This window comes from Malurus melanocephalus, unplaced genomic scaffold, assembly GCF_030028575.1.
Source record: "Malurus melanocephalus ecotype Western Australia unplaced genomic scaffold, MMel_1.1 scaffold_16, whole genome shotgun sequence".
NCBI classification, from domain to species: Eukaryota; Metazoa; Chordata; class Aves; order Passeriformes; family Maluridae; genus Malurus; species Malurus melanocephalus.
This window is the reverse complement of record NW_026623248.1, coordinates 4,548,495-4,567,128: the sequence shown is the minus strand read 5'-3', so window position 1 is coordinate 4,567,128 and position 18,634 is coordinate 4,548,495. Positions and strand designations below refer to the sequence as shown.

Below are 18,634 nucleotides of genomic sequence, written 5' to 3'. Positions count from 1 at the left end.
TCCTGGTTTGTCATGGTTTTACTTRGTCTGATTTTTGGTGGTAGGGGGATGGGACCAAGAAACTACAAAKATGGCTGCTGTGAGGAAGTTCTAGAAGCTTTCTCCTTCTTCTCCAGCAAAAGGAGCCCTGCCCCCTGTGTTTTAGAGCCAATCCATTATGGCTCTGAGATTGATGGACAGGCTGTCCATCAGGCCTGGGCCAATTACACAGGCTAGTTACACCTCTGTGATGACGTATGGTYTTGTACTTAAGAAGAATTCAAAACAAGATAGGGGCGGCCGTCATGTAGTTTTCAGGTTGTCAGTATCATGCACCGGGGAAAAACAGAGCAGRAGGGTGAGGAGATATAAGAAGGAAAAATGGAGACCCAAGATCACAGTAAGGAGAAGATGGGATGGGTTGCTGTGCTGTTCCTGTGGTTCTCGAGCATGGAGAAAATAAGTTGTTCTCAAAAGGACTATTTCATCAATGAGAGACCTGTATAGAAAAGGAGAGCGACCTTGCTCTGAGGGAAAAATCCTGGCCTTTGAGAACTGGACTGAACTGATTTGGAGCCAAAAAGGGGGAAGAGGCTTGSCCCCYCCACAATGTTTGAAGTGAGTTGATGCTAAGRAGAAAATGTATTCTGCGGGGAGGAGGAGATGCCCCTGCTCTACGTCTGAAGTAAGTGGATCCTTAGAAGAAGCTGTGTTCTGCCAGGAGATTTGTGATAGTGGTCTTACACTGCTGAAACAATGCAGTTTGGCCTTGAGGACCATTCTTTCCTTTCTCCTACGAGTAAAGAAAATACTCCCTCGCCATCAGCAGTTATACACTGACTGTTTCTTGAGAAAAGAACTTCCACAGCTTGAAGCTGTAAGAACGCTACTCCTATGATGCTGGACGATAACCGTAATGAATAGTTTGATCTATGTTAGACTTTCATTCCTGGCCCCTGTGTGTACGGGAAGACATGGGGAGGGGTGGAGAGGGAGGACCTGAGAAAGAGACGGGTCCCCGGAAAGGATAACAGGTGTCTTAAAATGTCTGTTTTTATTTCTCTTCTCCTTGTAAATTTGTCCCTATCTTTGTTCCCCTCCCCAGTGCCGTAGTATTCTTAGCAGTTTGTAGTAATAAATCTATTTTGCAACTTAAGKTATTCAGCCTGTCTGACCATTCYCTGGAGCACATACGTATCTTTCTCTCAATTAYGTTATGTTATCTGAAAGCCATAAATTTTCGTGTTAATTGGGCTTTTGCTCTCCCTTCTCCCTCTCCGGTGGGGGGAAGGGAGGGAACGTCATGGGTACAGTGCTTTTGGCTTTCAGCACAGTCCAAACCACGACATGGTTTTATCTTGAAATATTAGATTCCATATGCCCATAGGTTAACCTCAAGAGTAGACACAAGGACTGCCTGCAGAAATTYCACAGAATCCACAGAACAGAAAAGATGGGCAGCCCCATTATACCGATTTTGTCACTGTTCCTGACCAGGCTGATCAGTGCCAGCATTAAGCACAAAAGAGAATGCTGCATAGCTTCCCAAAACCTGCAGTTCCCCCACGTAAAGCCTTTTCCATCTACTACTGAATGTTCAGGACAGAAGACAGTTTTTCTTCCAAGCCTYTCCTCTCCTGCCCTGGACATGACAGTAGTACTCAAGAGCCCTGGTTCTGAGTTCCCCTACCATACATAAAACTGGGGCACATGAAAAAGAGTCACACACCTAATTCACCATYACCTGGTTACTACGATAAAAATGTTTAGGAGAGGTGACTTACCAGCATAGGTAGCAGCCTTCTCCAAATGTTCATACAGGACCTTCCAGAACTGTTTATTCTCCATTTCCTTTGCATGAGAACTAACAAAGCACAATACAGCATGAAATTAAAAGGAAGATAAAAAAAGGCAAGCGTCACTCAGCTAGTTAACAACTAACACAATCAAAGGCTTTGATCACTGCTTTAATGTAGCTGTCCGGAGACAGGACATCTGCACAATGCAGCTGTAGCACTTCCTTGCCTTTTCTCATGGATCCTGAATGTCAACTGTTATTAAAATAATCTGGTTGTATCCCATGACTTCAAATGAACTCAAATGTAAAAATGTTCTCAAGTTTTCTACTGACTTCTGTGCAGMAAATCATATAGAATCAAAGGAAGAATTACCATGGACATATCTTTTGAAGAGCTGGTATTTTTTTTAAATTAATTTGCTGGTTTGAAAAGGAAAATCCCATCCTTTAAAATCATACAACAGAGAGGGAAAAAAACTCAAGATAAAGTCATGCTGAAAGAAGAGGCTAATTTTTTCACCATGATAAGAYTTTCCTACTCTAGTAGGATTTAGAGGTTTTCCAGTAAGGACAGAAAAGTTGGGAGATGGGGAAACTGAAGGAGACTTCTTGTTCCTTTAACCATTTGTGAAACACAAATCAAATCCTGCTACCTCTGACTAAAAACTCTGATGCTCTTTGACTGTGTTTGTTGCAAGTTTCCCTTAAAGTAAGAAAAAGCAGGAAATAAGTTAAAAAGTCTAAAAGTCAGTCAAGTCTGAGATTTGAGAGATCAAATGAATTTCACATGAAGGCTCTCCAGACGGGACATTTTTTACCTCAGCTTTTGTTTACGGAAGAATGAAAGGAATGTCCTGTGAGACAACCACAGATTGCAGCATCCAACTGCATATACTCACGTTATGAGTTCAATTACAGGATCCCAGAGAGGGCTGAAGTTAATATAAAGCATTCCCAGTAAATACCGAAGAGGCACCTAGAGTGACATAAAACATCATGTTGTTGAGATGCAAAAAACAGTAGTTAAAGACCAACCAACCTCCTCTAACCTTTCTGGCTCTCAAAGAGTAAACTTTGTTCAAGGAAGTCCTCAGGAGTGCTACAAGTGATGAAGGAAGTCACACAAGTCATCATTCCTTGTCTCATAGTTTTGTGAGGAAATCCAGAGCCAATTTACTGTAAGCTGCACTGGGATCTAGTAACCATACTGAAAGAACACGAACATGGAAAAACCAGCTCAGCGCAGATGATCTGGACWGTCAGTCTTTCTCTCTAACTTCAGTGCTGCCACAACAGCATTAGGGACCTCAGAAAGATGAAAGGTTGCCCAGAGTATTCCTACTCTAGGGCTAGAAGCTTGTCCTCTGGACTGGCTCCTTGCTGAGCGACATGGGGAAGGAACAACCTACAGTCCTTTCTCATGGAGSTGAGGCCCCTTTTAGCTCAGCAGCAGAGGAGATTCAACAGACAGAGGCATAAAAGATTTTCCTCACTTCTGGAAGCAAGATCCAGAAGTGAGGGACCAATGGCCAGTGGGAGTCCTATCAATGTTCAACCACATTGAAGACATGGCAAGGTCATGATTTTAGATTTGCTCCCAACTTGCTTCTCCCTGGAATCATTTGTCTTCCTTTCCATGACATAAAACTCAGATTAATCTAACTGTGGGCCATTTATCTAGACACCACTGTCATTCTACTAAACACAATACTCCTAAGGACAATGGGAGATGTGATCCCTACTAACAAGTAAGTTTTCTAGACACTAATTTGGGAGTTAATTGAGTTTTTGATGCGCTCTCATAAAAAACTCTGCAATCCATGTGATGGAATAAGAACATTCTCTTGAAATAAAGKGATGTGACAACTGCTTTTTGACAATAAATCCTTACCTCCTGCAAAGATCCACTTGGTATTGCACGCTGCACTATATCACATCTTAGTTTCCTCAAATGGAGAAGTTTCTCTCTGTAATCATTCACTGTTGCTGGCACAAGTTCTGCTTGGAGCAATATGGCAAATACTGGCTGGAATTCCCCTGTGCCATCACCCTGAACAAGTGACATGAATTCCATTAGAGTAYCTTTATCTCATTGAAAAGTACTTCAACAAAACTATACAGACTCACAGCCATTCTGAAGCAAAGAATCAAATCAAGGGACTTGCTCTGGTTTCCACCATTAAAGCACACATCTGAAAACACCAGGAGGCAGGAGGACAAAGAAATAAAACTGGAATGTGAAAGTACAAAAGCCGAGGACAACCTCTACCAGATACATGTTTTGTTTCTGCGAAGTGGAAAATAGTTCACACACAACATGCAACACAGATAGCTCTGAAATGTTAAAAGAAAAGTTTTMGCCCTACCTCAATCTGCATAGAAGGTGGATTATCAAAATGGTTTAGAATGCGAACAGTCAACAGCCGGACCTGTTCCAAGCAGAAGCATATGTCAGAACCATGTAGGGAATTCACACAAACATATATACACCTACAGAGTGGTTAATGTTTGGCACAACAGATTTGACAAGGTTCATCTTAGAGCTGAGAAACAGATGAATTCCTGTAGTCTAAAAGGCAATCAGAACTGAATGCATTATGCTCCTACCCTGATTTACCTCTAGGGAAGAGGCAAGGCTGACAGGGTTAACAGTTTAACCTCTGTTAACTTGTGCCCCACTGACATAGGTCTAAGCAGACACTATGGAAGTAAYAGCTTTACACAATCTCATGCTTCTCCTTTCAGACTTAATCATTTARGTAAGTTTACTTACATTTTATTGTTAAAATACAAATTACTTTGCATGTGCTCAAAACAGCAGATTACCTTGGAAATACCAGTGGAAATATTAGGATGCAACTTTTCAAACAAGTCCATTAGGTTCCCTTGGGAAAGGGGTTCCTGGCAGCCACACAATGCCAACCTAGTGTAATAGAGGTCAGCCAACAGCAATGCAGAGGGGTCTGAAGGAAAAGTGCTAAAACAACAGAGAATTTTATTAGCATCCAGAGAGCATTGCAACAACACTGTTATTTGAAAGCAAGAGAGTAGTAATAACTACAACACTAAGGGAAAATTCCACATGATTTCAGACTGCTTGCACCAGCAGGCCAGTGAAGTCAGAATTCACCAGCACACTGGCTTGCAGCTGCAAAACCCATGACAGCCCAAGAGGTATCAGATTCCTACTTTGTATTAATCAGGCTTGTCAAGGCACTGCCACTGCCCCAGGGCTCACTCATCAAGTTCAACAGAAAAGAAATAATCCAGGCTTAGTTGAGACCCCAGGAATCCTGCCTGCTCACAGAGAAAGCTCTTTCTGTTACCTTACATCCCCTGCTCCAAGCAGGTTTCATATCCCCAGCCCAAAGCTAGAAGCAAAGCATTAGGCTAAAGATTGCTGCCAATACTTCCTGCCTCATATGGGCAAGATGTTTTATCTCCATCATGCCTCAGACATGGGCACCACAACAGGATGCTTTGAAGTTCCAGCCACCAAAGACTTGGAGATGCTGGGCAGAGATGGTCTCCCTAAATCCCTCCAGCCAGCCAGTTTTCTCTGCTAATTATAAGCAAAACCAGAGTCAAAATAAAATGGAGTATASAAAATCTCCTCCCATTGTGGAGCAAGCACAGACATGGATATGCAAGGACATGGTGGAATCCCAACACTACTGGCAATTCTAGCTTTTGACAGAGCTCAGAAAGTGCTTTTCCTGTCACTTTTATTATTGTAATGATAAAATGTATCAGAGAATTATGTATTTGACCAGAAACTACATCTACCTGGYTCCCCAAACATACAGTGCCTACAACTTTGTTCCATTACATAACCACAATACTGAAGCAATGCACCAGTGTAACAGAACGGGCAACAGACACAGAAACATTTAACCAGCTCCTACATAAAGGCAAAGTCAACTCTTTGCCCTACCAAGGAAAACCAGAAGCACCACAGAACAGGCAGAGTTTACTTACGTCACCAAGCTCTTGACACGCTGCACAGGTAACAAATGGAGTACTTCGGCAGACTCCACCAAATTAAGAAGAGTACTTACAGCTTGACAGGCCACAAACAGGCTTCCTGCAGAGAAAAAGAACATCTTGTAAATTTACTCAGCTCTCAACAATTTGTGCTTGTATGGTGCTTGCCCATCATGAAAAGGCTGGAGTCAGAGACATTAGGTAGCATACAGATCCCAGAACTGGCATGTGTATTTTCTAACCATAACASATAATCATAACACATAAAAGAAATGCTCTTCTGGCTATCAAACTAAGTGCCTCCTCCAGCAAGCTAGCATTGAAAACTGTGACAGCTCCCCATTTGCATGTTTCCATCACACCTACATGTGCAGAAAGTAGGAATCTGGAGCTAGGCAGTGTGGCAAGAGTCTCAGACAGCACTATGCTGGAAAGGAAGAAATGCTGCCAAATTGATATGAGTGTAGCAAAACCAAAGCAARGATACGTACTGACACTACCACCACTGACACTATAAACTCTGGAACTTTGGCAATGCACTAACGTGTAAGCTCTTCAAAGCTGTCYCATGGACTTGAAGACTGAGTATTTATTAGTGAATGGCAGCTGTGTTTGCTGAATTCTGTCTCTTTTCTAAATCTCTTAGAATCCTTTAGGGATGGAGGGTTCCCTAGAAGCATAGGTCAGCCAAAGCCCTGCCAGGCAAGGAATGGAAATTTCTTTCCCCTCAGACTTCTAKTTAGCCAATAGGTTGCTTTTAAAGAAAATAAAAATAATTTCCGTCCTTCATCTCTTCCCAGTCAGAAGAAATACTGTTCCTAATGAGGCAAATTAAAGAAAGTTTTTAAAATATATAATTGTCTTATACACTGGCAATGGAAAAAAAAAGGAACTATTTCCTATTTATTSCTATTTATTTTCAATTTATTCCTCTGAAAACATTGCTCTATTCCAAGTTGCTTATTTCACAAGGTGTGTRCCAAATCCTGCTCACCACTAACCTCCATAAGGAGCTCATCAAAGAGAGAAGAAACAGTGAGTAATGACAGGATGAAGCTTTCTGCATCTRTAGTTAAGAACAGTTTCCAAATAGCAAACTGCATGCCCTTTGGTAGCAGTGTGCCCATGCTGAACAATGGTAGCAGTTTCCACCTCACTACAGACACACTTGTGTGATCAATAAAGGAAGAAATTCCATACTGTCCCTAAAAAGCTGCCAGTGATAACTTGCTGCTGTTCTGTCCCAGTTTTCAAGCCAGTTTCCTTGCACTCCACAGCAACTAGAACACCAAAAACATCCAGTTCTGGAACTTGCACTTTGCCTCAGGGCTCAGAGGCCAGGCAGGTCAAATGGAGCACAGGGCTGGGAGCTTTGCATAGGCAGTGAGATGAGACTAGAGTCCTAGTAAAAGGTGAAGGAATTGCAGAAATAATGGAGGTGGAAAGAATGCCAGAGAACAGAAAAAGTGTCCAAGAACCCTTATTTGGAAGAAGGGTGAAGAAAACCAAACAAGTAAGTGTAAGATGGGAGAACAGGAGGCATGAGTATAGGACTGAGCCTGCATTTGTTTTCTTTTCCCTTATCAACAAAGGGAACACAGAGGTTGTGCAACTGCTACTACTGCCAGCAAAGATGAGACCCAAGAAAAGAAATGGCAGACACTTTTTTTGCCAATAAAACAATCATGTTTTATTGCCAATAAAACAATCATGACAGCATGCAAAACCTGCAAATATGATAGAAGAATGACCTAAATAAGAAAAGGCCAAGCTTGACAAAGAAAAAGCAACAGAGCTGATTGGTGGATACATTAAGGAATATTAACAAAGGTATTATAAATGGAAAATGACAACAGCCCTTAAAAGGGAACAATGAACACTGAACCCGGGACATTCCAGAACTTGTTTATAGTTTGTCACAAGGTCAAATACTTTCTACTCCTCTGAGTAACAACTGCCRTGCTCTATGCAAGATCAGGTAATTTTTTTCTTTTCTGGCCAGCAAGGGAAGACAACCAGTGACCATCTATCCCTGAAGAAAAGATGCAGCATTTTTAGAACTGATGGTGTCACCTGGGTGAGAGATAGTGCGCTGGTTTTGGCTGGAATAGAGGTAATTTTCTTCATAGTAGCTAGTACGGAGCTCTGTTTTGGACGTGTGCTGGAAACTGCTGATAACAGAAGGATGTTTCTGTCACTGCTGAGCAGCACTTACACAGCACCGAGGCCTTTTCTGCTTCTCATCCCACCCCAGCAGTGGGGAGGCTGGAGGTACACAAGGCATTGGGGAGGGGTGCTGTCATTTAACCCCAGTCAGCCACCAAAACCCCTCTGGCCACTTGCTCACTTCCCCAYCAGCAGGATCAGGGAGAGAATCAGAAGGGTAAAAGCTAGAAAACTGGTGGGTTGAGATAAAGCAAAAAGCCACGCACATAAGCAAAACAGAACAAGCTCCCCATGGGCAGGCAGGAGAGCAAGGCCCCATCATGTGTAGTGGTGACTTGGGAAGACAAATACCATCACTTCTAAAGCRTCCCCTTTCCTCCTTCTTACCCCCACKTTATACACTGAGCATGGTGTAATATGGTCTTTCAATATTGTTTTGGTCAGTTGGGGTCACCTGTCCTGACTGTGCCTCCTCCCAGCTGCCCAYGCACCTTCARCCTCCTTGCCAGCACGGCAGTAGGAAAAGCAGAAAAGGCCTTGGCTCTGTGTGAGCCCTGCTCAGCAATGACAAAAACATCCCTGTGTTATCAACCCTGTGTTCAGCACAAATCCAGAACACAGCCCCATACCAGCCACCGCGACGAAAACTCACTATCCCAGCCAAAACCAGGGGAACACAGCTGGGACAGCTGACCCCAYTGACCAGAGAGATATCTCCTATCACATGGCAGCATGCTTAGCATATAAAACTGGGCAAAGAGAAAGGCAAGGGGGACATTCAAAGCAATGGCATTTGTCTTTGCAGGTAACCATTATGAGTGATGGATCCCTGTTTTCCTGGGGATAGCTGAACACGTGCCTGCCCATGGGARGTGGCGAYTGAATTCCTTGTTTTGCTTCACTTGCATGCATGGCTTTTSCTTTACCTGTTAAACTGACTTTATCTCAACTAGGAGTTTTCTCAGTTTTACCTTTCAGATGCTCTTCCCTCTTCCTGCTGAGCAAGCAAACAGCTGGGTGGGGCTTAGTTGCTGGCTGAGGTTAAGATACAACAGTCCTTTCAGGCGCCCAACGCGTGGCTGGCACAATTAGAGATACTGACAGATTTGATTGCCATGTGCTAGACTGAACCTTGATTGATAGGTGTTACTGCTGTTTAGCTATTAATTGGCAAGCTTCAGGGCTTGTCTTACTCTTTATTGGCATCCACTGCTCATTAGTGATGGCTTTTTGCTYTCACAGATGTAGTCCTGTACTGCTTATCACTTTACTCTGCTGTCCCTGGGAACATTTTGATAACAGCCRTGGCAATGCACCTAGGTGGGCAGGTGGCCAGGACCGTGCTGTTCATTTTGCCCTGTTGYAGCAGATAGGCTGGAACTCCAGTGCACAGTGATTGACTGTGACCTATGGACGAGTCCACACAAGACATCCCAAAGCATCTGAGGCTGTGGTTAAGTCCATGCCAAAGCAGGTCCATCTGAAAGCATGTGTGGCTTTAGTTATGTCTACGTGTTAGCAGGTGTACCTCTGAAGGAACTGTGACCCAAGGGTAAGTCCATGGTGGAGAGAGTACACCTTGAAGCTCCACTGCCTATGCATGAGGTCATGCTGGAGCACCTCAATGTGTGCGGTCACAGATAACCTGATGACAGAGAAGTTACACTCCTGAGGGAGAGCAGCCCTAGGTAAGGCCACAATTGGAGCAGCTRTATCTCTGAAGGACCCATGGATGAGGCTGCACTGGAAAAGGTATTTCCCAAAGCAACTGAGGTGATGGATGAGTCTCCCTGGGAGAAACTGGGACTCACAGGTAAGATTCCACTTGGAGCAGATATTCCCCTAACGAGACTGCAGTCTGTGAATAAGTCCAAACCCAAGCAGGGGCCCAGGGAGTTTATTGCAATGTTAAGCCCTGTGGTCCGGTCCAAAGGGACCAGAGTGGAGACTGTAATGAATATARCTTTAAATTCTTGGAACCCATGGTTCAAGTTGTGTGTTGTAAGAATTACTATAACAGGAACTACCCAAACCAGTGGAAGACAAGCCCTACAGGAAGCAGTGCAAGTGCAGCAGTGAAYGAATATAAGCTGACACTGGTGCCAAACAATTCCACACAAGATACCAACTCTCCTGTCCTGGGTGACCATCATAACAGATGGAGCACAAATTCATGAACTAACTCAGTGGACATTTTGTGAACATTTTACAGAGGAAGACCACAGACTAGGGGTATGATAGTATATCAAAAGATGGGAGGGGGAGGAGGTGTGGATGAGGCCATATTGCATAGCACGGTACCTGAGTATGACATAAATGGTATTGAATAACAGTCAGAGATTGTGCTGGTTTTGGGTGGGATAGAGCTAATTTTCTGCATAGTAGCTGGTATGAGGCTCTGGCTTGGATTTGTTCTAAAAACAGTGTTGATAACACAGGGATGTTTTTGTTATCAGTGTGCAGCATTCACAAAGCATCAAGGCCTTTTATGGTTTTCACATCAGCCCACCAGTGAGTGGGCTGGGGGTGCACAACAAGTTGGGAGGGAACACATCCAGGACAGCTGACCCCAACTAACCAGAGATATACCACACCCTGTGGCCATGCTCAGCAGATAAAGTGGGGAACGTTCAGAGTGATGTGTTTGTCTTCCCAAGTCACTATTATGCATGGCAGAGCCCTGCTTTCCTGGAGATTCCCTGCCCACCCATGGGAAGTGGTAAATTAATTCCTCATTTTGCTTTGCTTCTGTGTGTGGCTTTTGCTTTACCTATCAAGCTATCTTCATCTCAGTCCACAGGCTTTCTCACTTTTACTATTCTGATTCTCCTGAYGAGCACATGAGTAGCTGTGTGGGGCTTGGTTGCCAGCTGGTTCCTTTTTCACACACAACATTGAGCTCAAAGGGTTCGAGATAATGACATTTGACTGGAGTGTGCTAGATTGAGTTTATAGCTATTATTATTAGCTATCAACTGACAGATGGTAATGTCCTAAACTTTGCACTATAGRTTTGAATTGGAGCTTATGAGTCTATAGTCTCTCCTTCACTTGACAGCTTCAGCCTAGATTTGTTTTAGATAGATTTCCTTTCTCTTTTTTCTCACTTTCTTCTTTTCCTTCCCAATTACCTCTTTCTTCCATTATGCACATCTGTCACCCCAATTACTATTATAAAGCACAAATGCAGGATTGTTTCCTGGAGGTTGTTTCCTCCCAAGCTTTGCTCTTCTACTTTTAGTCAAGCTGGGAAACAATTCTGGATACAATGCTATCRCTATTCATTTTCATGCTTTGTGTAATCAGAGACAGTGCTTTTTCCTTTTATACATCAACCAAAAGCAAATAAACCAGAAGTAACTGTAACTGACCTTTGCAGAGGTTTCCTTTATCAATGGCTGTGAAGAGAGACTCTATAAAACTTGTCACACGAGGCAGAATGTGTTCTTTGTTCATTGGTCTGTCCAAAATAAATGGGAAGACTTTTATCTCTTACACTGACACCTACATATGGAAACTTCTTTCACATTTATCTCTATTAAGTTATAGGTAGCTCACTCCAAGTCTGAAACTGGCACCAAAATATTTTTTCTTTCTGATTCACAATTTAAGCATTCACTGGATCTTCATTCTAGCTAGTTCTTCAATAATTACAGAATAAACACTTTGAGAGAGGATAGTGGTTAAAACACACAAACTGAAATGAGTCAAGAACCTCTCTATGTACTAAAGTACCAAATTTAGTGAGTAGGCAATCAAGAGACTGATATTCTATTCCTGTCTTCTCTGTTGACTCATGGTATTGCCACACAACACTTTTTTTTGCCTTCTAACCCTGATTTTCTGAGCCTAGCACTAGCAATTGTTGTCCTTTCCTTAGTAAAGTGATTTCTCACAGAAAGAGAATTAGCAGGCAGTAAGAAAGCAGGCACTAAGTAGACACATGACAATCATACCTTATAATATCTCTTACCTAATATGTGGCAGTACAACCAAGGCAACCCAAGACTGTGAAAGGTCAGTGATGTCTTCCTTCTCTGGTAAATGGATTAAAGACAGCACATGATCCAACACCGGTACTTCTGCCTTTTCTCCTTGTCTTTTACTAGTTTGTTGCCTTGTATTAGAGCTAAAAATAAAACCAAACTTTTTAGTAATCTACCTTTGCATATCAGAGATCATCCCTTTTGCTCCTATGATATTCAAAATTATGCTGTTTACTTCTAGCAAAAAGGACTTGCACAACACAAGGGATTCTTTTCTTCTCAATGTCCTCTACAGAACAGAAGATCATCTAGTTAGGCTGAAGAGCACAAAAYATGGTCCACAAGAAATGTCAGGTCTTTATTTCAGGTCTAAGTAATATTTCTAGAAGAAACAACACTAGTTTTCAGTTGGACACCCTCAAAACTGGGAYATCCACACTTTAGGAACACCCAAGATTCATCTCTATGACTGTTACTAATAAACCATGATAACATTGACAGAAAACAACCAGTGAGGTAAAAGTTTTGGGACTTAAACAGAATCACAAGGTGAACCCAAATCAACAAGCCAATTTGCAAGAAGAAAGGGTTGACACAATACTGGAACATATGAACAGGAGTCCTTCACACTCCATGTGCAGCAATCTTTCCACCAGTTCCAGCAATTCCACTCAGTGCCTGCAAGATCACAGTCAGAAGACTGCATAGGCTTCACCCTTCAAGAAATACAGAAGCTAATAAAAAGCCAACAAAAAGAATCATTGCAGGCTTAAGAAAAAAAAAATTTATAAGATAAAACTCAAGGAATTAGGATTGTTGGTCCAGGGAAAGAAGATCTCAGACATGTCTGATGATGAAAGCCTTCTATTTGTAAAAGCTTGATGCAAAGAGTAAGAAATATTCTGCTCTTTATGTTCCCAGCAGATAAGATAAGCAGCAAGGGATTTAAACTGCCATAAAGAAGGTTTAAGTCATATACTGAGGACTGGGGAAAAAAAACCCTAACAACTGAGAAGCCAAAAAATCCAAATAAATAAAAAACCACCTGTGTAACCATAAACTGTCAGAGGCAGCTCAAAAACTTCCAGCATTGGAGTATTTAATAACTAGGTAGGAGATGAGGTATGCAACTCTTCAGACATCTCCTGGCCCTAATTTACACCACTGACATTGCAAGAGCACAAAAGAAGTTCAAGTAGGATCAAGGTCCCTGCAGCTGTGTACTCCAAACTGCTGAAAAAACAGAGCGATCAAGAAACAAAGAAAACAAGGGAAGGAAACCAAATTCAATCATTTTGACTCAACCTTCTGTTCCGTAAACAGAATGCATCCACTCTTATTAAATAATAGGAAAAACCCACACAGAATGATCCCTTTTAGGAAAGATAAAACCTTACATAAAAGACAATACAAAGTCAAAAGTTTTGAATTAGCTGGGTTAGAATAACTAGAAAAATCACTATCATTGGATTAGAAACAGTTATTTTTGCTTCAGCAGTCACCCCAAATTTTTCCAAAGAGGCTCTGGGGAAAGCAACTACTTCATTGCAACCAAGCTAGCTTTGCAACTAAAAGCAGTCAAGCTGTGCCAGCACAGTGCTGCTTCTAGATTAATTAATTACATGCCCTTTGGTATCCAGCTGTGCTCTACGGAAAGACTATAGTACTGCTGCCAAGAAAGCTCCTGGACAAAATATATGCATAGAGGGAAAAAGATGCAGCACAGGCAGGAGGTTAGTAATGGTAAGAACCTGAATTGAAGCACTCAGCACAAAGATTAACTGCCAAAGGATGCAGTCAGCGTAATGGTGTAACAGAGCCCCACCACACATGCACCACAGCACTGTTCATATCGGTCATTACCTTTCCAAACAAGTACTTCTTCTCAAATAATTTCAAAAAGGAAAACTATATCCTACTTATCAGTTGGTTTGCAAATCTGCCAGCAATGCTGCCATTTACACAACTCCAGCAAATACTGGAGGGCAACTTTTATGTGCTCTGCACTGTCTTCAGGCCCACAGCCACATAGCCACATCTTGTCTCACCTGACAGATGCTTCAGTGAAAACGAGAGGATACTTTTCAAATGCCATTGAACCAATGGTAGGAGGCTCTGCTTTCACCAAAATGAGTTTAGCCAGAATTGCCACGGCCTCATCCTTTGTGATGGCATCTGTGCCAGAAAAGCAATGTTCAATGTACTCTAGAAAGCATGGGAGAAAATGCTGAAGAGACAAAAAAAAAAAGATAAGAAGTCAAAGACTGGCAAGTCTCTTTAATCATCACCAAATCCACAAACAAACCACAATACCAACCGCAGAGAAATGCAAATGTTCACAAATAAGTCAGCAAAGCACCAGACTTATCAGCTCTGGTTCCCCTAAACACCAGCACACATTTTCTTATCCCAGCAGACACAGTAATTTAATATAAAAATTCATTTTGCACCAAATCCAGTTTTATCAGGACATTCCAGAATCTCAACTTGACTTTCACCTCCCACTCCATTTAATTTGATTCCTCCCAGATCACCAGTTATAGGCCTGAACTGGCCATATTACTGGCCTGAACCAAGACATTGCTTATTCTTTATTATCACCACATTCACTTCTCCAGAACTCCTTCTCTTTCTCCCATCCATAACACTCACCCTCCTAATTCCCAGCAGACAGGCTTCTTTTTGTGAACAGATACTTATCACCTTCTCCAACTCTAAGAACCCTAACAAAACCTTAATGCAACAGAAGTAACCTCTTCTTCTTACCAGATCATGTCAGAAGTTTAAATAAACATAATATAAATAGAACAACAATCCTTCAGCACACAAAGCAGGTAAACGTACTGGGGATTTTCCAGTTGTTCCCTTTAGCAACAAAAATAAACATAATGCACAAACACTTCCACCTACCCTCTCAAACTGCTTCATTGTGAACATTGCTTCAGAGAAGTTCAAAAGAAAACGCCATTCAAACCCACTTCCAAATACCTGCAAGACACAAATGAAAAGTTGACAGGAACAACACACATTTCAGTAAACTCTTCACTATCCATGGGATATTTTTTCTGGTATATAAATCAGCCATGCTTTGAACCCTGAGATACCTAGCCTGGCTCTCTTGCTAGTTCCAGCACATAGAGCAGCACTGTTTCCAAGTCACAATTCAGGTACAGAAATGCCCAGTCCTTTTTAACAAACCCTGCTGACACAACCCTTTTTGACAAACACTGCTGGATCCTACTGTCGCTCTGCAAAGACAACTGAGCTATCTCTTTAGTGTTATATGGAAAATGTAAGATACAGCACTGCAGYATGGACACACCAACGGTTGGGAAAAATCTTAGGCTCAAAATATATTTCAGGTGTCATTTTTCCTGTGTAGCAGGTTGCAGAAATTTTACTACTTCATAGGCAGAGCCAACCTCTGTGCTTTTGAAGGATCCAAAATAGGAACAGTCCTTTGAGATACCCAGGATCAGTGCTCCTCAATGCCAAGATAAAGTACACACCCAGATCTCTCTTTCCCAGACCCTTCAGAATACAAGGACAGTTTTAAGCCTCCTCCAATTTAACAAAAGCCCACACAAATATCCTCAAATGTTTGAAGGAAGTCTCCTGAGAAAAATTGGCCTCATGCCACAGGCAGAACCAATCTTCAACACAAGTCAACACTGAAGACCAGGTGAAATTTGATCTTTTTTAAACGATTTGCAGTCTTGCTTTCCCATTGTAAATTGCATGGCATTTTTAATTCAAACATTTTTTCACACATACACACTACAACTATGGTCTGCACTGTTGGTTGCAAAATTACAATGTACTGTAAAGGAAACCAAAGAATCAGACTCCACAGTATAATCTCCTATTAATCTTTGCAACACTGCATTTGACAGGAATGTATTCAGCTAATCATGTCAACGCTTCAGGAGCAAAGGTAGTACTGAAATATGCTTACCTTCATACTTTCCAAATCAAAACTGCACTCGTATGAACCCTGTTCACAAGGCTAAGCCATGCTCATTAAATGCTTGGAAACTTTATGAAAAATGTAATTTTTTCACTAAGTTTGACTCATTGCCCTGCTTTATTACTGTGGGCAGGATATGTTCCTTTTCTATTCTCCTCCCCTTCTCTACAGAGGCTGCAGGTATTTGATTCAGAGTCTGGGTTTCATTGCAATGACCTCTGCCATGGTGGCACTGCTATACTGACAGCCTATGCAAGACTGTCAAGTAATCCCAAGACCTCATCAGATATTATTTCAGGCACTAGGCAGCTCCTTCCTCATCTGTGCAAAAAGGGAACCTTGCCGCATATTTCCTAGTCTGAAATGGAATGTCCAGAAATCAGCCTGCTCTGGGRAATTTTAAGTCTGGGATTTCTGGCACAAGTAGCAAACCTTATTACCTTCTCAATAGCTTCCTTGGTCAAAGAATCAGGCAATGAAACATTCTCAGCCAGCAGGAATGCAGAAATGGTGCTCAAGAGCATCTTGCAACAAGAAGATGAGAGGTATGGTGTTTGTAACATTTTTATTAAAACCTGAAATGAAAAAGAGAGAACTGGTATTTGTCCATGAAGATAATGATTACTGGTCTGAATGGCCTGGACAGTGTCTGGAGCAGGAGGGCATGGTGTTCTAAGCTTCAGCTCACAGAAACAAATCCTATGAGTCCCACTGAAGTTTTAAGGTCCTAAATCTACCCTAATGGGGTCAAATGCATGTGAATCTGGTAGAACTACTCTATACCACTGATATGGAGTATTCAGGTTTCCTCCACAGTGGAAGGAACAGACTCTGAAAGTAGTTAATTTTACCCCTTGCTCATTTAAAGTTGGGCTACAATAGCATTACAATACAGAGGTAAAATCTCACAAGATCAGAGAGGTAGCAACACTCACAATACATGTCTCTTCTGTTCACTCAACTCAAATCCTAAACCCTGTGATACATAAGAAATATGTACTAAAGGTTCAGCTGACCACACCTCTTCCATAATCAGTATTCCTCTGACACACCAAAGTGATGGTCTGACCTACCTGACAGACATCTTCAGGCAGTGAGATTTTGGATCCATTTGAATGTTTCACCAGGACAAGGTAAGCTTGCAGAATCCTTTCCATCTGCTCTGAAGCCATAGAGCAGTTGACCTTAGTTATTTTCCTCTGCAAATCTAAGAGTGACTCCTGTTAAAATAGGAAAGTGAAATATTTCAGATAAATGAACAGACTCTGTTTCACTTACTGCTATTTGAAGGACATTCTAAAGAATCAATTATTGTTGGCTCTCTCATATATGTTCAACAAACTAAACCTTACAGAAACACTGTAATCTCCCTTAGGCAAAAACACATCCCAGATTCCTTGGACAGAAACACAAATAACTCCTAAAATAAGGGTCTCCAGAAAGGCTGACACYTGACATACAAAACAGGAAAGAGAAATATTGGACTCCAAACCCACAAACACTCAGCTTTCACTGGAATTATCAGGATTTAGGTACTTTAACACTTTATACATCATTATGCTAATAGGGATGATGACAGCTTACTCATATAATGTACATTATACAGACAATAGAAGTGCCTATTAGTGTCTCTTTCTGTCCAGAAGATATAAACTCATACCCTTGATCCAATAAACTGAACCCAATTTAGACAGAAATCATAGACTACATGCATATCTCCCTCTGAGCAAGATATTCCCATGCATCCATCAGTTCCCARGACAAAAGAAAAAGTCTCAATAAAAGGAAATATGCCCATCTCTCCAAGATTTCATAACAACTGCAGATGCTGAGTCAATGAAACCTCAGGGATACAAAATGTTCAGTGGTAAACAAATCTGCAGCTAAATGTAAATGCCAGTCAAGTAATAACTGCTTATCATATTAGGTGAGGCCAGAGGAACAGGATGGACTTTTATAGGAAACTGGTTAGTYACAGGGAAGGAGACTCAAGAAGGAACAAATAGGACTACTTACCTACATTGGAAGGACTACCCTAAGAAAGTTTATGAGAACCATTTCCTTCAGTTTCCCATTCCATCCCTCTGATGAACACAACTGCCACAGTCTATGTTGTCAGTTGCAAGAGGTTTCAAACCCCCTTAGCAAATCCCTCTCCCAGATGTTTGTAAACTTTCATATGTTGGTCAGGTAAGTAAAACGCTGCCAGGCTGTGTGATTGCTGATTATTCTACTTCACCCTGATCAAACACAGCACTCAGCTGTGCTCCCTCAAACCATAGAGTGTAACCCCCAAGCAGCAACACTGGAACACCCAGACTGAAAACATCCTGATTTTGAGTACTTGTCTGCAAGACTCAAACTTGGGTTTCCAGGTTCAACCCAGGCCTTTGATTTAAAAAGATCTGTAGGGCACAAAGCTTCCCCTTTACAGTCACAAAGTGTTTTTGAACCACCAATATATAGTTCAGCTATATAAAACAAGCATTAGCATTCCCAACCCAGCAAGGGCTCTGCAGTGGCAAAGACAGATACTACAAATCATCCTTGCCCAGCCACAGGACTGAGTTCCAAGTCTCACAGTTCCTTTCTCACTCACAAAACAGCCACCAGGGTAACTATGAACTTGAAAAAGAAGGGTGGAATTTTTCCCATGCACGAGTCTGTATATTATGTTTCCAAAGCAGAAAAAAAACCAGTTCTGGTCCAATAAAACACAAATACTTTTCTCAATAAGTGCACCATTTTTTCTCA

General features: G+C 41.8%; 1 protein-coding gene across 1 annotated transcript in view; it reads right to left on the bottom strand.

Moving 5' to 3' along the window:
- The window catches only part of UTP20 (UTP20 small subunit processome component), a 64,815-nt gene that overhangs the window by 40,384 nt on the left and 5,797 nt on the right, over window positions 1-18,634 (bottom strand). The window contains exons 9-20 of the mRNA XM_057386152.1: window positions 16,954-17,100; window positions 16,321-16,455; window positions 14,824-14,901; window positions 13,962-14,140; window positions 11,901-12,056; window positions 11,299-11,387; window positions 5,756-5,861; window positions 4,604-4,754; window positions 4,144-4,206; window positions 3,669-3,827; window positions 2,677-2,753; window positions 1,764-1,843 (exon numbers count right to left, since the gene is read on the bottom strand). Coding sequence (XP_057242135.1) covers window positions 1,764-1,843; window positions 2,677-2,753; window positions 3,669-3,827; window positions 4,144-4,206; window positions 4,604-4,754; window positions 5,756-5,861; window positions 11,299-11,387; window positions 11,901-12,056; window positions 13,962-14,140; window positions 14,824-14,901; window positions 16,321-16,455; window positions 16,954-17,100 — 1,420 coding nt within the window. The remainder of the gene's footprint in view (window positions 1-1,763; window positions 1,844-2,676; window positions 2,754-3,668; window positions 3,828-4,143; window positions 4,207-4,603; window positions 4,755-5,755; window positions 5,862-11,298; window positions 11,388-11,900; window positions 12,057-13,961; window positions 14,141-14,823; window positions 14,902-16,320; window positions 16,456-16,953; window positions 17,101-18,634) is intronic.